The sequence below is a fragment of the Micropterus salmoides genome, unplaced genomic scaffold (assembly GCF_014851395.1).
Source record: "Micropterus salmoides isolate LMB-PRFRI ecotype aquatic unplaced genomic scaffold, ASM1485139v1 Ms_hic_scaffold_22, whole genome shotgun sequence".
NCBI classification, from domain to species: Eukaryota; Metazoa; Chordata; class Actinopteri; order Centrarchiformes; family Centrarchidae; genus Micropterus; species Micropterus salmoides.
This window is the reverse complement of record NW_024041373.1, coordinates 23,633,289-23,653,050: the sequence shown is the minus strand read 5'-3', so window position 1 is coordinate 23,653,050 and position 19,762 is coordinate 23,633,289. Positions and strand designations below refer to the sequence as shown.

Below are 19,762 nucleotides of genomic sequence, written 5' to 3'. Positions count from 1 at the left end.
GCACGGTACTTCTCAAATCAGAGGCTGTAGATTTATCAACATATCTGTCGTGCTGCCTTTAGATGGCTGCAGGGATTTAAAGAACTGAAGGAGAAGTTTTTCATAAAATATAAAGCAGCTTTGGACAACAGATGCTGTAAGAATAAATCATCTTCATTTATAGATAAAGGCAGCCTGATTTACAGGTGTTCCTGCTTTATGCCTGTCGCTGTAGGACAGACAGTGCTAAAGTGTATTTCCCTAAAAATGTCAAATGATTCCTGTAAAGGAAAGTTATATTATTTTATAACAAATTGACACTGGTCACACCTAAATGGAAAACAGCCATTATTAATGTTATTAATTACTCCTACTTCCTGTCAGGACATGTCAACATAGAAAAGTCTTGTTAATAATTTAAAAAACAGATGTACTAAAATACAGTAAAGATAATGCTGAGAATTCATTTCACATTTACATCATATTGACCTTTGAAATAGTTACTGAAAGACTGCAACAAATTGCTCTGTTCAAGTATGCTGTTATGTTTGTGTGTGGGAGGGTAAATGTGTTTTCTTTCGCAGAAGTGTCAGTAGTAGAGTTACATTGAAGACAAGCTTAACAACAAACCATAACTTCCGACCCTCGGCTGCAAATGTCTTTATTGCTTGTGTCTCTGCGTTTGTAGCATTTAAAGGTTTCACTATGTGGGGTTTTGTGTGTATGTGTGTTTGTGTGTGTGTTTGTGTGTGTGTGCCCTGCAGGAGTTTGTGATGATTGTAGTGTTTGGTCTGGAGTATATCATCAGGATATGGAGTGCTGGCTGCTGCTGCCGCTACCGAGGCTGGCAGGGACGCCTCCGCTTCGCCAGGAAACCGTTCTGTGTCATTGGTAGGTCTGTGTGTGTCTCACACTCTCAGGCAAGGCAAAACAACTTTATTTGTATAGCACATTTCATACACCAAGGCAATTCAATGTGCTTTACAGGGTACCAAAAATATATACGTATGTGTATACTGTATATAGAAAACAGTAAAACATGTTTAAGTAAACTAGTGCATTTTAAATTAAGTGATAAAGGAAAGATAAAGGAACATAGCAAATACCCCTACATTTACATAGAAGTACAATTCAAAATAACCTAAAAACAAATCTCAAAAGAACAATCTAATCCACTAAAGAGTAAGGCTATTTAAACCTGGTATCTTTAAAGTCTCTTTATGTCAACCATGCATCATGACATCAAGCTTTTTGCCTGGATGTAATTGGCTGGGTTAAGTAAATGTAATAAAAATGAAGTAAAACACATGCTATTGTTACATTTAACTGTATAGTTTATTAATGACGCCATTCACAACTCCAAACATGTTTCTTGTATTTGTTCGTTCTTATATTAAGCTTAATATTTCCCAGGTGATGTAATTTGACACAAAAGGTTTGATTAAAAATCAAGAAAACTACAGATTTATTTGCAACAATATTGACCGAAGCGTTTATTTTCCCTTTCATATTCACACATTCATCTCTCAAATTGTTCAGTAAACTGTACTTGAGTAAACAGTTGTACTACATCTTAGAGTCATTTTAAGAGATAATCCTCAGGCAAAGATATTATTTGCCGATGTAGATTAGATTTTTAAATGTCCTCTTTAGTGTCCAATCAATGTAGCTGGAATCAAAAGGGAAAGAAAACATCCGTTTCAACAATAGAGGTTCTCTATTCTCTTTAGGTTGCTCCAGCAGGGAGGAGGACAGTCTGCTGGGAAATAAAAGATAAGGAAAAAATGGGGCATTTTAGGGTTGTAGACAGAATAAGACTAATTGAGATAGAAAATGAAGCAAACAGCTTGTTGTGAATCAATAGTTTTTTAGGTGATGGATGGACAGGTGGATAGATTTAGAAAGTAGGGGGGCCAACCACAGTTTGTGTTGCTAATATTGTGGTACCCATGACCTTTAATTTTCATTATTTTGCTTCCTAGACATCATCGTACTTATCGCCTCAGTTGCTGTGGTTTCAGCCGGTAGCCAGGGTAACATCTTTGCCACCTCTGCGCTGCGTAGCCTTCGTTTCCTTCAGATCCTGCGCATGGTGCGCATGGACCGCAGGGGAGGGACCTGGAAGCTGCTGGGATCTGTAGTTTATGCACATAGTAAGGTAGGACATTTTAAACAGTTTCTGCTCTTCTGATCTTTAATTTTTGTGTTTCAGATGTTGAGAGTGTGACTGATCAGTACTGATGTGTTTCTGCATTTCACCTAATAGCAATCATCTGTCAATTAGACGGTACTGTTCTTTTTCCTCTTTGTTTCTCCAGATTATCACAGTAGCATTTTTGTCTGTTCATTCATGGTGGATATTGCTAACTACCTAGTTCTTCTGTAATGTATTCGGGACTACAGTATGCACAAGCAGATGCACTCATAATAATAACATTAAACTGTAACAGTGATAAATTAATAAATACTGTAAATACTACATTAAATAATTAAGTTAAATGCATATTTCAACACTAACAAGATGTGTATTGTTAATGTTCATCCATCCATCGTCAACCGCATATCCTGCGTACAGGGTCACGGGGATTGTATGTTCACTAGAAAGTAAAACATTTTTTTGAAAAATGTGGTCTTATCCAGTTAAAATTGTCAACATGGTATTTATTTTTTTAACTTTACTATCATTTCAAAATACTATGAATGTCTTGTCATACTGTCAGTGCCAAAGGTACATCAAATGGTCTTGCAGTTGTGTGCCTTTATATATGCCTGTTGCATGTGCTACTAGTATTTTATAACATGGCAATTTGTCATGACTAAATACTGGTATTTAATATGGTTTTTCATGATTTTGAAAGGACTATTCATCTGTGTTTTTCAATAACTAGTTCTGCATGGTGAAAAAAATAACAATTTGCTCCTATAAAAAGGATATATTCCCAAAAGGTGTTTATTAATTTCTGGACCAAGGTTTTCAATACAGGAGATGCCTCTGCTAGTATTTCTGGTAAGAACTGTTAACTTAGTATACTGTATATATATATATATATATATATATATATATATATATTCAATTCACTTCATTTCAATTTTATTTATATAGCACCAAATCACAACAACAGTTATCTCACAGCGCTTTTCATAAAAGAGCAGGTCTAGACCGTACTCTATGATGCTATTTACAGAAGCCCAACAGTTCCCACCAAGAGCAGCACTAGGCGACAGAGGCAAGGAAAAACTTCCTTTTAAGAGGCAGAAACCTCGAGCAGAACCATGGCTCAGGGTGGGCGGCCATCTGCCTCTACCGGTTGGGGTGAAGGAGAGAGGGGGGGGGGGGGGGTGTCGAGCAGGAACGCGGGGGCAGCAGGTGACCCGCAGCCACAGATCCAGACTCCACAGCTCCAGAGCCAGAAACACCTGCAGGAAGTGATAGGAGGAGAGAGGAGAGGGACGAGAAAGCACAAGACTACCGGAAAGGGGAAAAGTTGTGTTAGTAACATGCAATAATGGGATGAGGTTGCATATAGAGGGAGAGAAAGTAGAGGAGAGAGGAGCTCAGTGCATCATAGGAAATACCCCGGCAGTCTAGGCCTATAGCAGCATAACTAAGGGATGGTTCAGGACTCACCTGAGCCAGCCCTAACTATAAGCTTTATCAAAGAGGAAAGTCTTAAGCCTACTCTTAAATGTGGAGATGGTGTCTGCCTCCTGAACCCAAACCTAGTCTACTTTTGGAGACTCTAGGAACCACAAGTAACCCTGCATTCTGGGAGCGCAATGCTCTGGTGGGGTAGTAAGGTACTATGAGCTCTTTAAGATAAGATGGTGCCTGACCATTGAGAGCTTTGTAGGTAAGAATAATGATTTTAAATTCTATTCTGGATTTTACTGGAAGCCAATGCAAAGAAGCTAAAACAGGAGAAATGTGATCTCTTTTCCTGGTTCCTGTCAGAACACGTGCTGCAGCATTCTGGATCAGCTGAAGAGTCTTAATGGACTTTTTCGAGCAGCCTGATAATAAAGAATTGCAGTTATCCAGCCTAGAAGTAACAAATGCATGGACTAGTTTTTCTGCATCATTTTTAGACAGGATGTTCCTGTTTTTCGCAATATTACGTAGGTGAAAAAAGGCGGTCCTTAAAATTTGCTTAATGTGAGACTTAAACGACATGTCCTGATCAAAGATAACTCCAAGATTCCTCACAGTGGTGCTGGAGGCCAGGGCGATGCCATCAAGGGAAACTATATCTTTAGATAATGCGTCTCGGAGGTGCTTAGGCCCCAGAACAATAACTTCAGTTTTATCTGAGTTTAACATTACAGGTCATCCAGATTTTAACATCCTGAAGGCACATTTGAAGTTTAGCTAACTGATGAGTTTCATCTGGTTTGACCGATAGATATAACTGAGTATCATCTGCATAACAATGAAAGCTTATGGAATATTTCCTGATAATATTGCCTAAAGGAAGCATATATAAAGTGAAGAGGATTGGTCCGAGGACAGATCCTTGAGGAACTCCATGACTAACTTTGGCATGCATGGAGGACTCATCGTTAACATGTACAAACTGAAATCGATCTGATAAATAGGACTTAAACCAGCTTAGAGAGGTTCCTTTAATACCAATGAAATGTTCCAGTCTCTGCAATAGGATCTGATGGTCAATGGTATCAAATGCAGCACTAAGATCTAATTAAACCAGTACAGAGACAAGTCCTTTGTCTGATGCAATAAGGAGGTTGTTAGTAATTTTCACCAGTGCTGTCTCTGTGCTATGATGAGCTCTAAATCCTGACTGAAAATCCTCAAATAAACTATTGCTCTGTAGAAAGTCACACAGCTGTTTAGCAACTGCTTTCTCCAGAACCTTAGAGAGAAATGGAAGGTTAGATATAGGTCTATAGTTGGCTAAAACATCCGGATCAAGTTTGGGCCTTTTCAGAAGAGGTTTAATTACAGCTACTTTAAAGTACTGTGGTACATAGCCTGTTGATAAAGATAGATTGATCATATCTAGTACAGAGGTGCTGACTAAGGGTAAAACATCTTTAAGCAACCTAGTCGGGATGGGGTCTAAGAGGCAGGTTGATGGTTTAGATGAAGAAATTATTGAAGTTAGTTGGTAAAGGCTGAGGGAAGCACAGTCTAAACATATATCTGGTTTTGGGAGTTTAGAGATAATTCGGTGGCAGTTGAGGGCAGGTCTTGGTGAATTTTGTCTCTAATAGCTAGAATTTTATCATTAAAGAAGCTCATGAAGTCGAAACTACTGAGAGCTATGGGAATACTTGGCTCAATAGAGCTGTGACTCTCTGTCAGCCTGGCTACAGTGCTGAAAAGAAACCTGGGGTTGTTCCTATTTTCCTCTATTAATGACGATTTTATTAATATATATACGTATATATACTGTATATATATTTGTGTGTGTGTGTGTCTTGTAGGAGCTGGTGACTGCCTGGTATATTGGGTTCCTGGTGTTAATCTTCTCCTCCTTTTTGGTCTATCTGGTGGAGAAAGAAGTCAATCAGGACTTTGCCACCTACGCCGACGCTCTGTGGTGGGGCACGGTGAGCGCACACACATATTACACACAAATGCACTTGAGCATACCAAACCAAACAGTGACTGTATCACACAAAGTCTGAGATTTTTGGGAACTTCAAACACCAGAACTTGTCTAAACTGACTGCCACAAAGAGTTGAAATCATAAAATGTTTTTCCCATACAACATAGTATGATTGCTCCCTTTAATCTAAGGTAAAATAAAAGAAAGGCAACCAAGTGGAGTCATGCTGTTTCTATCTGACAACAGTGATATATTTCCATTTACAGTTTGTGTGTGACCTTAATGACACCTTCAGTACAAAAGCCAACAGGAAAGGCCTTTGAAGTCACACTTGGCTAACTGCAATGCACTGTTTCCTCCTACATCTAAAACCCATTATGCCTTGAAAACGTGGAAACAGACAACACACGAACAAGTTATGGGCCGATCGATAAATTCAATTTTTTCTTGCTGCTAGGTGAACCTGGCCGGTTAGGCTTGTGGGAATGACATTTAGACACACCGTGTTCCCATGTTCTGTAGCCTTGGAGCGTCTTTCTTTCTGGTAGACACTAAAAGCCTTTACATCATTTTTGTGAAAAGGTGAATTGTACACAGTGCACCATTCTCTTGATGTATTTAAACTGTGACCGCTATTTAAGTCTCTAAATGCTTTTGAGACATTTTGAAAAAGCATTAAATCTAAAGCTGACTGATTCACCATGATCATGGCATTCACTAGGTCACCAATTAGGTCACTAATTATCCTGCTTTTTGTTTGGCGAGTGTGAACTTGGAAAAAAATCATTGTTAACAAACTAGCTAGATAATGCATTGTGGCTAAATTGCTTGTGTTAGTAAATAATAAGAAGCATTAGACTTTGTAATGGTAGCTCTTTTCTCTCCTATTACCTTGGTTTTTTTTCTTTTGTCCACTTAAATCAAAAACTTGAATTTGCTAAATGTAGGATCAGGCCATGGACAGCTGTGAGAGATTCAACTAGCTTGTGTACAAGATTTGTTCATAAAAACCTCTGAGGCTTTGCATAAATTTGAATTTAGGAAATAAGTCCAAAGAGGAGCCAGTTTGTGCACAAAAGTACACTTATTATGAGTGTTTCAAGAATATAGAGAAGACGATTTGTTTGTAATTGTTTGCTGTATAACTACTAGTCATGTGATTTAATCTACATACTCATGGGATGTGACTGAAACCACCTTTTTACTATATAGTGCACAGGTGTACTTTCCGTCATTGTATTCCTACACTACAGCTGTCAGTGATGGCGCAAAAAAACCCACAATTTGCTGCTCACCATAGAGTGAACAATTGAGTGTCTATTAAGTAGGGAATAGTGGATGAGTGAGCAAGGGACAGATTACCTGAGTGTTGACCTCTGACTCTTTAGATCACCCTTACAACCATTGGCTACGGTGATAAGACCCCACAGACATGGACCGGGCGGTTATTATCTGCCTGTTTTGCTCTGCTGGGGATCTCCTTCTTCGCCTTGCCAGCTGTGAGTCAAATACAGACATACATCATGACACCGTGACTGATTACAAGTACTGTATTTCCTAAAAGCTCCTTAAAGCTAATGCTAACAGTAGTAGGAGCCATGTTTTCTCTTTTGTTTTGTTTATCTATGTGTGTGTGTGTGTGTGTGTGTGTGTGTGTGTGTGTGTGTGTGTGTGTGTGTGTGTGTTTCTCTGCATGTAGGGGATCCTAGGGTCAGGTTTTGCCCTGAAGGTGCAAGAGCAGCATCGACAGAAGCACTTTGAAAAGAGGAGGAACCCAGCTGCCAGCCTCATCCAGGTATACCCACACATACGCAGGGAACAAACACACATCACCTCTACTGATTTTTTTCTTTTTGCACCAGTAGCTGCAGCTGAGGACCAGCGTGAAGAGAGAGAACTTTCTCTACTCTTAAGTGCAGATTTCTATGTATGTGTGTGCGCTGTCTGTTTTGACCGTTTCTAAAGCCTTCCAATGCGTGTCCCTGGGTCTGAATAAAAGCATGAGTGTGTGTATGTCCACTCTTTACCCTTTAATGAGTGTGATAGGAATATGTTGAAGTGCGTGGATAGGTGGTTTCAACATCTCTCTTCCTATCAGAGTGAAGGTGTTTCATTAAGTACTTAATATGAATGTGTATGTGTGTCTGTGTGCGTGTGTTTTGTCCATCTCTGGGCTGTCAGAGTGTGTAGCTGATGATGACTAACGGTGTGTGAGGCACGCTGTTGTTTCTCAGGTCCAACAGCAACACACACTACTGGGATTTATGAGCCGTGTCCATGGCAACCATTCCCTGGGCAAACGCTCCCCCCGTCACTCATTGTAATAGACAAGACCAGCTGCATTACTTTATAATGAACAATAAATATCTGCTGTGGAGTGTGTGTGTGTGTGTGTGTGTGCGCCCACAATTGTGTGCTTTTCTCCTTGTTTGCACATATGTGTGTCTCTGAGAGTGTCTGCGTTTCTTTATGTGTGTGTGTGTGTGTGTGTGTTCGTCTGTCTACCATCCTATATGAACTTCCTTGACCTACTTTTTAAAATTTTCCATGGTATTTTTTTCAAAGCTCTGAGCAGTATTTTTTTAGATTTAGTAATCATTTATATCAGTTTTGAGTAGGGGTGTAACGATACACCAAATCCACAGTTTGGTTCAGACCTCGATTTTTGAGCCACGGTTTGGTTCATACTCCCCCCAACCCAGAAAGAGGCGAAGCAAGCCGGAGTGTTTTAAGATATACTTTATTTAATCCTGCGAGGGGAAACTCAATGTTTTCACTCACTTATTCTGCAATCATGCGATCCTTGTCAATTTAAATAAGCAAAGAACTGTCACATCGTCATGTAAATATACAGTATCACTTAAACTACATCAACACCCTTAGTATGTTGTTAATGACATGGTCTTACAGTAATTGAAAATTATATTGATATTTGTAAAATTTTACATAATGTGTTCAAGTGAAGCATCACAACTTGTGGTATCATTAAACTTCTTACTTTTTCATCTGTTTGACTGCAACTTCCTGGTTATGAGCTTGGAAATCTTTACATGTTTGACCTACTTTACTTACTTTAGTGATGGACATATATGCATTATAAAAACAGTGGTTTATTATAGAGAACAGTGTGGGTGCTAGTTTAGGTGATAGGGTAAAGTGGGGATTAGTTTAAGACTTTCTGGGTCTCACCATGTGTCGCTGCATTCCCAGATATGTGATATCAGATCAGTGTGAAATTGGCTAAAGCTAAACATTGTCTTGCCTATCCTCCCTGTTATCAATATGATCAGTTGTTATGCTTGACAAAGACCATTTGGAGCCCAATTGATCCTAAATAACCCACAAAGGGAGCAATTAATCCTGTGCGTTGATCTTGTTTCTGTTTTATTTGTGTCAAGCACCTGGTCAGTGTCTGTTGTCTGCCAAGCTCCTAACATTTTCCTCAACAGGTAAAAGGAAACTTGGAAGCAGCTTTGACATGTTCAATGTGTGGATGACATTACTATTCTGTCCATCACTTCACTCCCCTATCCCACACAGCTCTCCCTGCTTTAACCCACTGTGTGTTTGTGTGGGTGTGTGTCTGTCTGCAGGGCAAGAGGATATTATCACTGTTTTCAAGCCTCAGCAGCTGGTCAATTCAAAATTTCATGGGCTACAATAACTATTTTGCCTACCAATTGTATTTTTAGAATAAGATTGAATCTCCAAATTACTTTAAAGTTGTCTCTATAGTAGCCCAACAACCAACAGCCAAAATTAACTAGTATTTGGCAAGTGGCCGTGTTAAATTTCCCACCCTGTCTGTGTAAAGTGTTTATTTAAAGACTTTCCAGTCGTGTCGCAAATCTTGTAACCACAACTGGCACCATTGAGGAGGTTCAGTCAGCTGCAAGTAAATCAAGAAAACAACCTGTAAAAATGATTGAGGTTAATGTAGGTCATTATTGCAAAATGGCCGGTGCATTTCTTTACAGATGAGGGTTACTGTAAACCCAAATTAAACATTCTGCATATGTGTGTCAATGAGGGTTCATGTGATTTGTGTGCAGTCCAAATTGTATGGCCATGTGGACCGTAATCAACAATGAACGTGTGTGAAGGCTTTGGCCAATGCAGACACAAAATAAACATAACTGTGTGCTCAAAGCAAACAAACATGACTAACAGCAAAAACTAACTCCTGATGTCCATAGACGTTCTATTTGCTTAATCTAATCCATCCATTGCAGACATTAACTTGCAAGTAGTCAATGAACATTTGACTAGTTTAACTGGGTATAAAATGGAACAGTGGTCTTTCATGTCCAAATTGCAGACTTGTATGATGAAATGACTCACTCTCCATGGCCATACTGCGGACTATCAATATGGCTGCCAGCTGGTTACATCCCCTGAAGCACCTGTATATGTTACATGTTCACATATATCTCAGTCCCTTTTTCCTCACCATGTTTGTGCCATTGCCCGTCTGCGTCATGTTTGTGCGTGTGTGTACATGTGAATGTGTGCGCGTCCTGTCCATCTGCTCCCTCCCCCACCCAGGCGGCTTGGCGTCTATACTCCACCGACGGCGCTCGCCCCTACCTCAGAGCCACCTGGTACCACTATCAAAGTGCTCTCCCCCCCTTCAGGCATGTATCCCCACCACCTCCAACAACACCACCATCACCGCCCCCACCTCTCTTCGACAGCCCCTGACAACAGTGCATCAACATTACCCAAAAAACTAATCAGCTCTTTCTTTTTATCCCCTCCTCACCTTCCTTCTCTCACTTTCTACCCAACTTATACGTTCCTCCCTCACCCTGTTTTTCCACCCACACTTTACCCTGTTAATTGTTTCATTATCGTTATTTTATTTATCCTGTCGACTCTGCACGTAGTGTGTCTGGCGTAGTTATGCTGCTGATGAGAACTCGGTTTCCATTGCTACCTGGAAGCCTCATTTGAAGGCGTTGCATACCTGCAGCCCCGCCAAGTAGGTAACAACTTACAGACTTTAAAACATGGCCGCTGTTACTCAGCCCTTTGCCTCATCTCCTCAGCTGCTTGTCTCCATTGGTGTAGCTTCAGCTCTTTTTTTCCACTGTATGCCTCACTGCAGCATTCTCATTTTTTTAATAGCGTACCTGCATTAACATTTTGTTTCCCCAATCAGGGATTGTTTGCTTGGCATGCATGATCGTTCAAACCTTTTTCACACTCAGGCAGTCGAATGCCTTGTTGACTGGCACAATGGAAGTTGCTGAGGTATATAATGATAATGAATTCAGAGATTGTGTAAGTTTTATAAATGTTAATTGAAGTTATTCGGCTTGGGTCAAGTTAGAAAAAAAATTCACATTAATTTGGACAATGTCAGTCATGACAAAGTTTTTGTGGGTTCGCTTTTTTGTGTTGTCACAGATTTTTGGAGAGTGAACAGTGAAAGCAGGATCATCATTCCTGCTTTCACACACACACACATAGATGTGTCTTTCCGCTAATGCTTTACCCTTACTGTGCACAGCCATAGCTTGCATGTGCTTGTATATAACTAACCCCATAAAGTTTCTTTCTTATTGTTTCCTTTTGGCCTGATGCCTCCCATATCCATTAGTGGAAACCCATATCCATTAGTGGAAACATCTGTATAATGCTTTGTAAATCTGCTGGAATATTGATTTATCTCCCTTTGTCTCCTCCTCTTTATCCCACTAACCTTTGAAGGAAAGAGCAGGGCGAGACTACTTACAGGTTTGTATGACTCTCAGCTTATTCCTTCAAAGACACGAACACATACAGTCAACCTGTGATGCAATTCTGATTAAACTATATGCCTAACGTTATGTGTTTATTTTTTAAACTGTGTCTTATTTGTGGGCTTGTTTAGTCTATATTTTTTTAGTTTATTGATTGTGTGATTACAGATTCACAGATCCAAGGTCCAATGATGAATTTATTTACTTCTTTGCTGATAGGTAACAGTGAATGGTTAGTGAATCAGTTAAAGACTGCAATTGCCATCAAAGGGTTGGAAGATGTTGATTGTTAATTGTGTTTATGGTTTGTTAGTTGTTTGGTTTAGTGAATGACTGAACACTTATTTACCCTTTAGAACAAGACCACCATTACTGGAGAAAGTGTAGGCAGTTGTTTTGACTTATGTCCATGTTTTTAACCAGTATGACCTGGCAAAGTAATAATGATGTTGTAAAAGTTAAAAGACTAGAGTGCTATGAAATACAAAATAAAGGGATAAGTAGCCTGTGCAATAACGAGGTTGATGTGTCCTGATAAAAGGAAACCAAAGGTGTCAGGTTCATTTGAGTAAAAATGTAAAGAACATCAGCTAAGACGTTCTCTCAAGAGCTCCGCTGAAGTACATTTGTTGATTTGAATTGTGTTGAATTGAGAAAGAGGGGCAAGAAGAGATGCAGTGGTAGAGACAGTTGTGTTTTTACATCAGACGTAGGTAGACCGAAACTATACTGCAAAGAAAGTACTACAAGAGCTACTTTAAAATTGCGTCTCCTTTCTTTATTTTAAATTCCTCCTTTCACTGCTGTTTCCCTCTCTGCACTTGACTTTCAGGCATGAAGGGTGATGGTCTTCTGTCTTTGTTGAGTGTGTGTGGGTGTGTGTGTGTGTATGTATGCATGCATGCACACACGCCATCAAAGACAGGAGTCTGTACCATGTCTGTACCATGACTCATTTTTTCCATTGGGATGGTATTTATATAACTCATCAAACACAAGTCTTGTAGAGACAGAGCGAAGTTGAAGAAGGGGGAGCAGAGGGAGGGAAGATAGGGGATTTCAGAGAGGGGAAGAAGACAGAAAGAGATTTGTGAGTTTAATTGTGCTAGTATAGGTTTTTACAGTCCTTTGGCAACATTTGGGGGCCTTATATTGAGCCAGCATCTTCTTAGGCATTTAAACTTAAGAAAGACACACAAACACAGAAACGCACATATATAAAAACAATAAGTTCATACTCGTAGTCAAACACAAATACACAAGCGTCTCATCTTTAAACAAAAAAACATTTCATTAGGCTTTGTTGCATCCACAACAACATCCATCCCCCAGAAATCCCTCTGTTTAAAGGGCTGTGTTTAATTATGCTTTCCCTTCTTAGAAACTTTTGTTACAGCAAATGCAATTTGCACTTGTGAAATCATAATTACACACCCTTTTATGACCTTCCCTCCACCAAGAGAACACACAACACTCTGTTATTAGTGGTTTTACAGACTGTCGGCTACTCGGCGACGGTAGGTGCCGTGGTAAACGGCTGGTGGTTTTCGTTTAAGCAGACTTGTAAACACCAGCAGTAGTAAACATTAGGCGCACCACAAAGTGCTACAGCAGGCATCATGCTGAGCGCAAGTGTGCTGGATATTGGCAGTGAGAGGCATTATGAAATAAAGGATAATGGGGGTTTAATCTGGAGTTTATGTGTGTAGGCAGGTGTGCCTGTGTGTGGGTGTACCTCTTGGTACAGTGAAATTGAATTTGAACCAAGTGATGTGGTAAAAGAGGGTAAACCTCCAGTCAGTGATGATCAATATGAGCAAAGATAAACAAATGGTTAATACTTTGACTTAATGCCTTTAACCTGGACACTATTTCTCATCATTTAAGCGTGTTTAAACCCATAGTTGACTTGCATTGCTCCCTAATGGGAAAATGAAACAAGGCTTATTCCAAGTAATGCTGCAGTTAGTTATGTTTGCGTTTGTAAGAGTGCTGTTTAGTCCACAACAGGGCTCAAATAACAGCATTCACACCAAACTAAGCAAACTAGACTAAACTGGCAAACACACCAGATTTCATTTAAACACCAATTATATGTGAATACAGCCTGATTTTAATTTTTTTGTGGACCAGACTACTTTACACAACGCTGCAGCCCCACAGGAAGGCACAGTTAGGAAATTTGTTCACCGCATGTCACAGAAGAATTATTGTGTTGAAAAGACATGATTTGAAGCATTCGTACATGATTGCCGAGCCAAACCCAGGCAAGCAAAGTAGTTTCTCACTGAGGCATCTGGTGACAGTTTGGTCAAATCTGTTGGGGAAAATAGGGTCCAGGTTGCACATGTACAGAATAATGCTTTTAAAACTGACTATGGTTTTAGTTTGATGACACTAGTATGATATATAGATTTGTCTTCCCCATATGAGGGAAAACTAAATCAAGGTGGGTATACCTTACAAAACATCCCTGTTCACTCATTGCCATCCATTTCTAAAATATCCCCCCTGCCCTTTGCATTAGTATTGACAGCAGAGAATCTTTCTTCTTCCTCTGCTGAACTCCTCTTTTAATCTCCTCCAACCTTTATCTCTTTCCTCTTTCCCTCCTCCATCTGCCTCTCCCTCCTACGCTGTAGTAAAGGTATAAGTAATGGGAGGCTCTTCAGAAGGTATACTCGGACATATAGGAGGTATCTACAGTACTACCCAGCATCCTCTCTGTCCTGCCCCCCAATAACCTATGGAAATGACTGACTTATAGCATGAAGGACAACAACAAAAAAAAAAAAATTAACTTCCTTCTTAACTCCCTCCCTAATCCCTTTTCTACCACAAAGGATTTTGTCTGAGACGGGTACTGGTGCCTGCTGCCTGCCGAATGCAAACAGGACTTTCTTACCATGTTACAAATTAAAGGGGAATTACACCAAAACTGATCTTTACACCATAAAAGACATTATAGACATTATCCTTTGATTATTTATAATTTAAAGATAATATGAGTCAATTTAGGGAAAATTCTCAGTAAAAGAGCTCGATAAGTTAAAAATCAGAGACAAAAAGTAAAAAATACTAGATCTAAATTCCCCTTTATTTTATATTTATTCCAGCCACATGAATATTTTGTTGTGTTCATATTCTTAATGAACAACCACCAATTTCTAGATTCTTGGGGTCAGAAGTTGGTCTCGGAGGATTTTTTTAGAAGCTATAGACAGTTCAGTTATAAGAATAAAATGGTCCGATGACAATATAGTAAATAAGAAGGAAATTAAAAGAGCAATTCATGGGGCTGGACCCAGTTAACATTAAATTATGCCCCAACAAGTGCCATAGATGCCAATATACAGATTTAAAATGAGCTGTTCCTTGTTTTACTGCATGCTCTGTGCATTACTGCTTTGCTTCACTTCTCTTTTCAGTCATTTTTAGCCATCAGAGATGCAAAGATATTTAGTTCCATTCACTGTATTTAAGAAATAATTTGTTGTTATTTCAGTAATAGCAGAAAGTGTATGAAATGGCTACCACTGTATCGCTCGCTAATAGTATTTAATTCTGCCTTGAACATTGATAATGTATTGCCATGTATTGTAAAGTGTTTAATAATGTTCCTACACAAGTCAGAGAAAGTATGGAAAATATTGCACAGGTCTAGGTTTGGGAAATCATGGCAAATCAGTAAAACTAAAAAAATAACTTCCTCTTTGGAATATGCAAGCAAAACTTCTGTTAAAGTGATTGAAACTGATTAAAATGCTGAAATCCAGGTGAGACACTGAAGTCTGGAAGAAAATGTGAAATTGTGGCATGGTAAAAATTTGTGGGAACCCTGCATCTCTCTTATGTGTCTGCTGCATTGCATGCTGGTCTATTTGCTTTAGCAACATAATAGTTTACTGTAATGAGTCTCATTGATTGAGAACTTTCTGCATCCCCACCAACCCCTTGGAGGTTAGCAAAGATCTGAACTTTATGTGGATTCATTTTTCTTGAATGGTAGGTGTAGCTAATATGTGTTATTTATTTAAATGGACTAAAACCATTATGATAGATAAAGACGCAGATACATACATAGCATTTTTCAATATCAATATGTCATATCATGGCGTTTCTACAGTGAACAGAGATTGTGTTTTGTTAAATTAAAGTCATATTTTCTGATAAATCGTGTTGCTTCAAGTTGGACCTCAGATTATTTGAATTTAATAGGCACTGATTAACATGCTGGAATTAATTTTCCTTCCTAGTCTCTGAAAGATTTAGCTCTTTTTGTTCAGGAAGAACTCACAACATTTCCCAAAACATAATCCAATGATGGCGGTTCGTGGCTTCTCTCTGAATAATGTTTAAGTTGGTCTCAAAATGAATGTGTGGTGGTGATTTATTAACCTTGCCATGCTTTACACACTGCCTTTTAAAAATCTCATTAACTCTGTTTTGAAAAGAGAATACATGGATAGATTATCAGGCGATTAGGTGAGGAGTGCAGCACTTCAGGATCCAACACTGAGGGTTTGTTTCAGTGGCTTGGCGGGCAGTTTGGCTCTGTTCTGGTGTTTTGGGCATGTCAGTTGGATGGATGATGTTTGGGCTGAAGGAAAAGACAGAACGCTGCCCTGTGTCTGCGCTCTGAACTCTTCTCACTCTCTGAGGGGAAATAGGTGTTGACAGCATCCTTTTTTTCTCTCTCCTTGTGTCTGTGTGTGTCTCTCGATCAACCCCGAACTCTGCCACATACACTTTCTCTATCAACTCCCTCATAAACTCACTTTCCCCATCCATCTCCTCATCCATCTATCTTTGGATCATCACTTCTGTCACTCTTGCTCCCTCTGTCTCCCCCATCCCTAATCTTTCACTCTGCTTCTTTCAATGGTCTCTCCTTATTTCCCCACCCCCACCCTCACCCTCCTCTTCTCCCTCTCTTTTTTCCCCCCTCCCTCCCTGCAGTCAGAAGTTGAGTTTTAAGGAGCGGGTCCGGCTGGCGAGTCCTCGTGGTCAGAGCATGAAGAGCAGGCAGACGTCCATCAACGACCGCCAACGCTGTTCCCCTGGCAACGACGTGGTAGGCGGCAGCGAGCTGATGGGTGGGAGCCCGGCCAAAGTGCAGAAGAGCTGGAGCTTCAACGACCGGACCCGGTTTAGGCCGTCACTGAGGTTGAAGAGCCAGACTCGCACTGCTGTCCCAGATGGTGAGCAAGACTTTAAATCAACAGACCAACAAAACATATGTCAAACTACCCTTTTCAACACAGTATGCCATTTTATCGTGTAAATGTAGAGTCACTTTATTTAATCTCTTTAACCTCATTGAACCCCCAGTGGGCCAGCCATACAAACACACGGCTGGCCCACTGGCTAGTGGAGATCCCAAAGATAGATAATCTCAATATGTCGGGCTGAATTTAAAGTCTTAGGGAGAAAAACAGTATGTTGAAGGGTTAATCAGGTTGTCCCATTTAGATTTTTAAGAGAGAACATTTGCACAACCACATAACTAGCGTACAAATTATTGGAGCTATAAAAATTCCTGAGATATTAAAGTTAAAAGCTAGGTTTCAAATCTGTTTTCTGTGTAGCCTTAAAACATCCAGGCTTAAATATGCAACAATCAATTCAGGAAAATAATCCTTATATATTATTTTTTAAGAGTCAAACACTCAGTGAACCTGCTTCATCAGGAAATCCTGTTTGGTGCACAGACGTACACTTCAAACCACTGAGAAGACAAAACAGCAGAAAATAACAAAAAAAAAAGTGAAGTTACCAAAACGATCTTAACTTTGTCAAAAAAGCAGAGGTTCATGTTAGTTTTACGTAAAGGTTTTTTGTTTGTGTATATTTGACATTTCTAACAAGGATTTTCCAAAGCATGCTGTATATTTTTGGGTGACCTGCACCTTCATGTCATAATGTCACATTTACTAAGTACCTTTGGGTTTTTTTATTGGTATATGGTAATGCAGTAGAAAGTTGGTGGGACGCTCCAACATCCAAGAATTAAACAACTTTTTGATGGAAGTCGTTCATATTTGCTTTTTGGATTGTTATAGTTTATTATATTGTGTTTAATAAAAAGTTGGTATTTGTGCTAGGATGAGCTGAAGCCAGGTGCTGTCTGGACTGTTTTTTATCCTACTATATGGTATGCTTTGGAAATTGGAGATTTTTTTTTATTTATGGGATAAAACATCTACCAGTATAGTTCTTAAAATTGTGTTCTCTAAACTTTCAATATATTGTCTAGTCTCTCTACATTCTAGATATGTAGAATGATGAATGTCATGCATTTATGTCTTTATCCAGGTGGATATGTTGCATTTTGGGAAACACTTAACAGAATAAAACATGCACAAAGCCCTTATTTACATTAAATCTCAATTCTTGCTTTTTGTGCTTTGAAAGCAGCATGCGTTTATTATTATGAGCTAAAGTAGTTATTGTATGCATTATGTTGTCCTCACATTTCCCAGAAACTCTGACACTACTGTAATAGATGAAAGTGCTGACTTCTTTAAAAGCATTTCTGTTTCTGTGCACTATATAATTATTCACTCGCTTTCCATCTTTTTCCCTGTGCTTTTCTCTCTTGCTCTTTCTCTTTTTTCTGTGTCTGTCTTTCTGTCTGTGTCTCCCACTCTCGTAATTATTGGCAGTAATCAGGATATACAGTACCCTCTTCTCTCACATTACATAGCTGAGCTGGCAAAACATTCCTAAAGATCCCATCCAAGCAGGGCATAAATTCTGGCCTGTTAAAAGCTAAAATAGTATTAGTTTGAAACATTCTTGGAGACTCCGGTCAAGACCTGCTATGGAGAAATTGCTTTAAGACTGCATTTTTGCATGGGGCTACATTTATTGATGAAACAGCGGTCTGTCTCTCTCAGTGGACACAGGAATGACCACAGAGGAGTCCTTTGATGAGAGAGGCTGCCATTGTGATGTTACAGTGGAGGATTTATCAGCTCCCCTCAAGGCTGTCATCAGAGCTGTCAGGTGAGCTCCTGCTACACTTCACATTTCACATTTCAGGTCTTTTAGCTGGCAAACCACCTTTTAAATCCAGACCACATTTGCAAACTTGCGTGCAAATACTAATATCAGGTGAGAAACTGAAATAAGCTATTGAATGGCTAAAAGATATACTGTAACTTGACAGAAGGGGAAGTCATTTCTAAAGTTTGCTTTAAAAAATAAAAAAATCTTTTAACACATGACTATACGTGTTCTGTCAACCAATATCCAGTCAGGCCTGATTTTCTAAATTTTACTGTTGCCTCCTTCTTAAAAAAATAGTAATGTACTATTGTTTAATACTTTGTTCAGAGTTAGATGAGAAAATTGATACCACTCTCATGTCTGTGGTTAGCTTTGGGTAAAGACTGGAAACAGGGGGAAACAGCTACCAGACTATTTCTTGTTCAAGAGCAATGACTTCCTGGGGTCTCTCAAGGAAACTATAAAAGTAGGGCTCCATGCTGGAATGTGTGATGGTTTGTTCAAATCAAATGGAAGTGTTTCCTGTCGGTCCCTACTGGCATTGAAGTTCTCCTGCTTTTCTGATTGGCCGTATCATTTATTTATGTGTATTTTGTGGTTTGTTGGAACTGATAAACAGGACATCAACCTAAGGGCTGTTTTCATGTTTCCATTTCTTATTATGTAATTGATTCCGTTGTGCTATGCTGTGCTGTAAAATAGTCTTGTTTTTTATTTTCTGCATCACAATGACATGCTCTGTCAAAAAATTACAGTGCGTAAAAGTGTTACTGTGAATCCTGTCCAATCTCTTGCAATGTTTACTGTAACTCTGTACAGTTGAGATTGATCTATGCCATACAGAAAAAGTACAGCCTTGTGCATTTTCAATCATTGTCATCAAAAGTTTAGCCATAGTTTACCAATACAATTAGTTTTGCAAATGTACCAAAGCAACTGAGAAAAAATAGAAGAAACCTGTAACATATTTTCACTTTATTGACTATACTATATTATATGTTACAAGAATGAATCAGAAATACATTCAGTAATTCCTGACATTTCAGTGCTGCAATACACTTTTTTTCAGTTGTGTACATAGTTAACACTGGTACCTGAGACCAAATGACCACAGCCTGTAATTGATGTACCATCCCCTTGAACCAGTTCTGCTAAAATATAAGCACATTTTCTTGCTTTACATTCAGCTTGCAGTTTTACAGTAAAACCACATTCAAAACATTACACACATTTCTCTAAAACATAAAATGGATGTAAATGTTCTGCAAAGATTTTCTATATACTGTAAATCTGTCCAGCTACAGCAAAAATGCAGGAAATTTGCAAACATTTTGTTTTGAATGTGTTTTGAACAGTTTTGGACACAGTGTGTTAGCATTTGAAAAATGTGCTGCAGATATACAGTGTTTTGCCGGTGGTGAAGTATTAATGGGAAAAGAGTTCATGGATTTTGGAGA

General features: G+C 39.2%; 1 protein-coding gene across 1 annotated transcript in view; it reads left to right on the top strand.

The window, feature by feature from the left end:
* The window catches only part of kcnq5a (potassium voltage-gated channel, KQT-like subfamily, member 5a), a 109,875-nt gene that overhangs the window by 78,088 nt on the left and 12,025 nt on the right, over positions 1–19,762 (top strand). Inside the window, exons 3-11 of the mRNA XM_038737919.1 lie at positions 744–870; positions 1,962–2,137; positions 5,425–5,550; positions 6,939–7,049; positions 7,250–7,345; positions 10,437–10,531; positions 11,263–11,289; positions 16,254–16,495; positions 18,194–18,302. Coding sequence (XP_038593847.1) covers positions 744–870; positions 1,962–2,137; positions 5,425–5,550; positions 6,939–7,049; positions 7,250–7,345; positions 10,437–10,531; positions 11,263–11,289; positions 16,254–16,495; positions 18,194–18,302 — 1,109 coding nt within the window. The remainder of the gene's footprint in view (positions 1–743; positions 871–1,961; positions 2,138–5,424; positions 5,551–6,938; positions 7,050–7,249; positions 7,346–10,436; positions 10,532–11,262; positions 11,290–16,253; positions 16,496–18,193; positions 18,303–19,762) is intronic.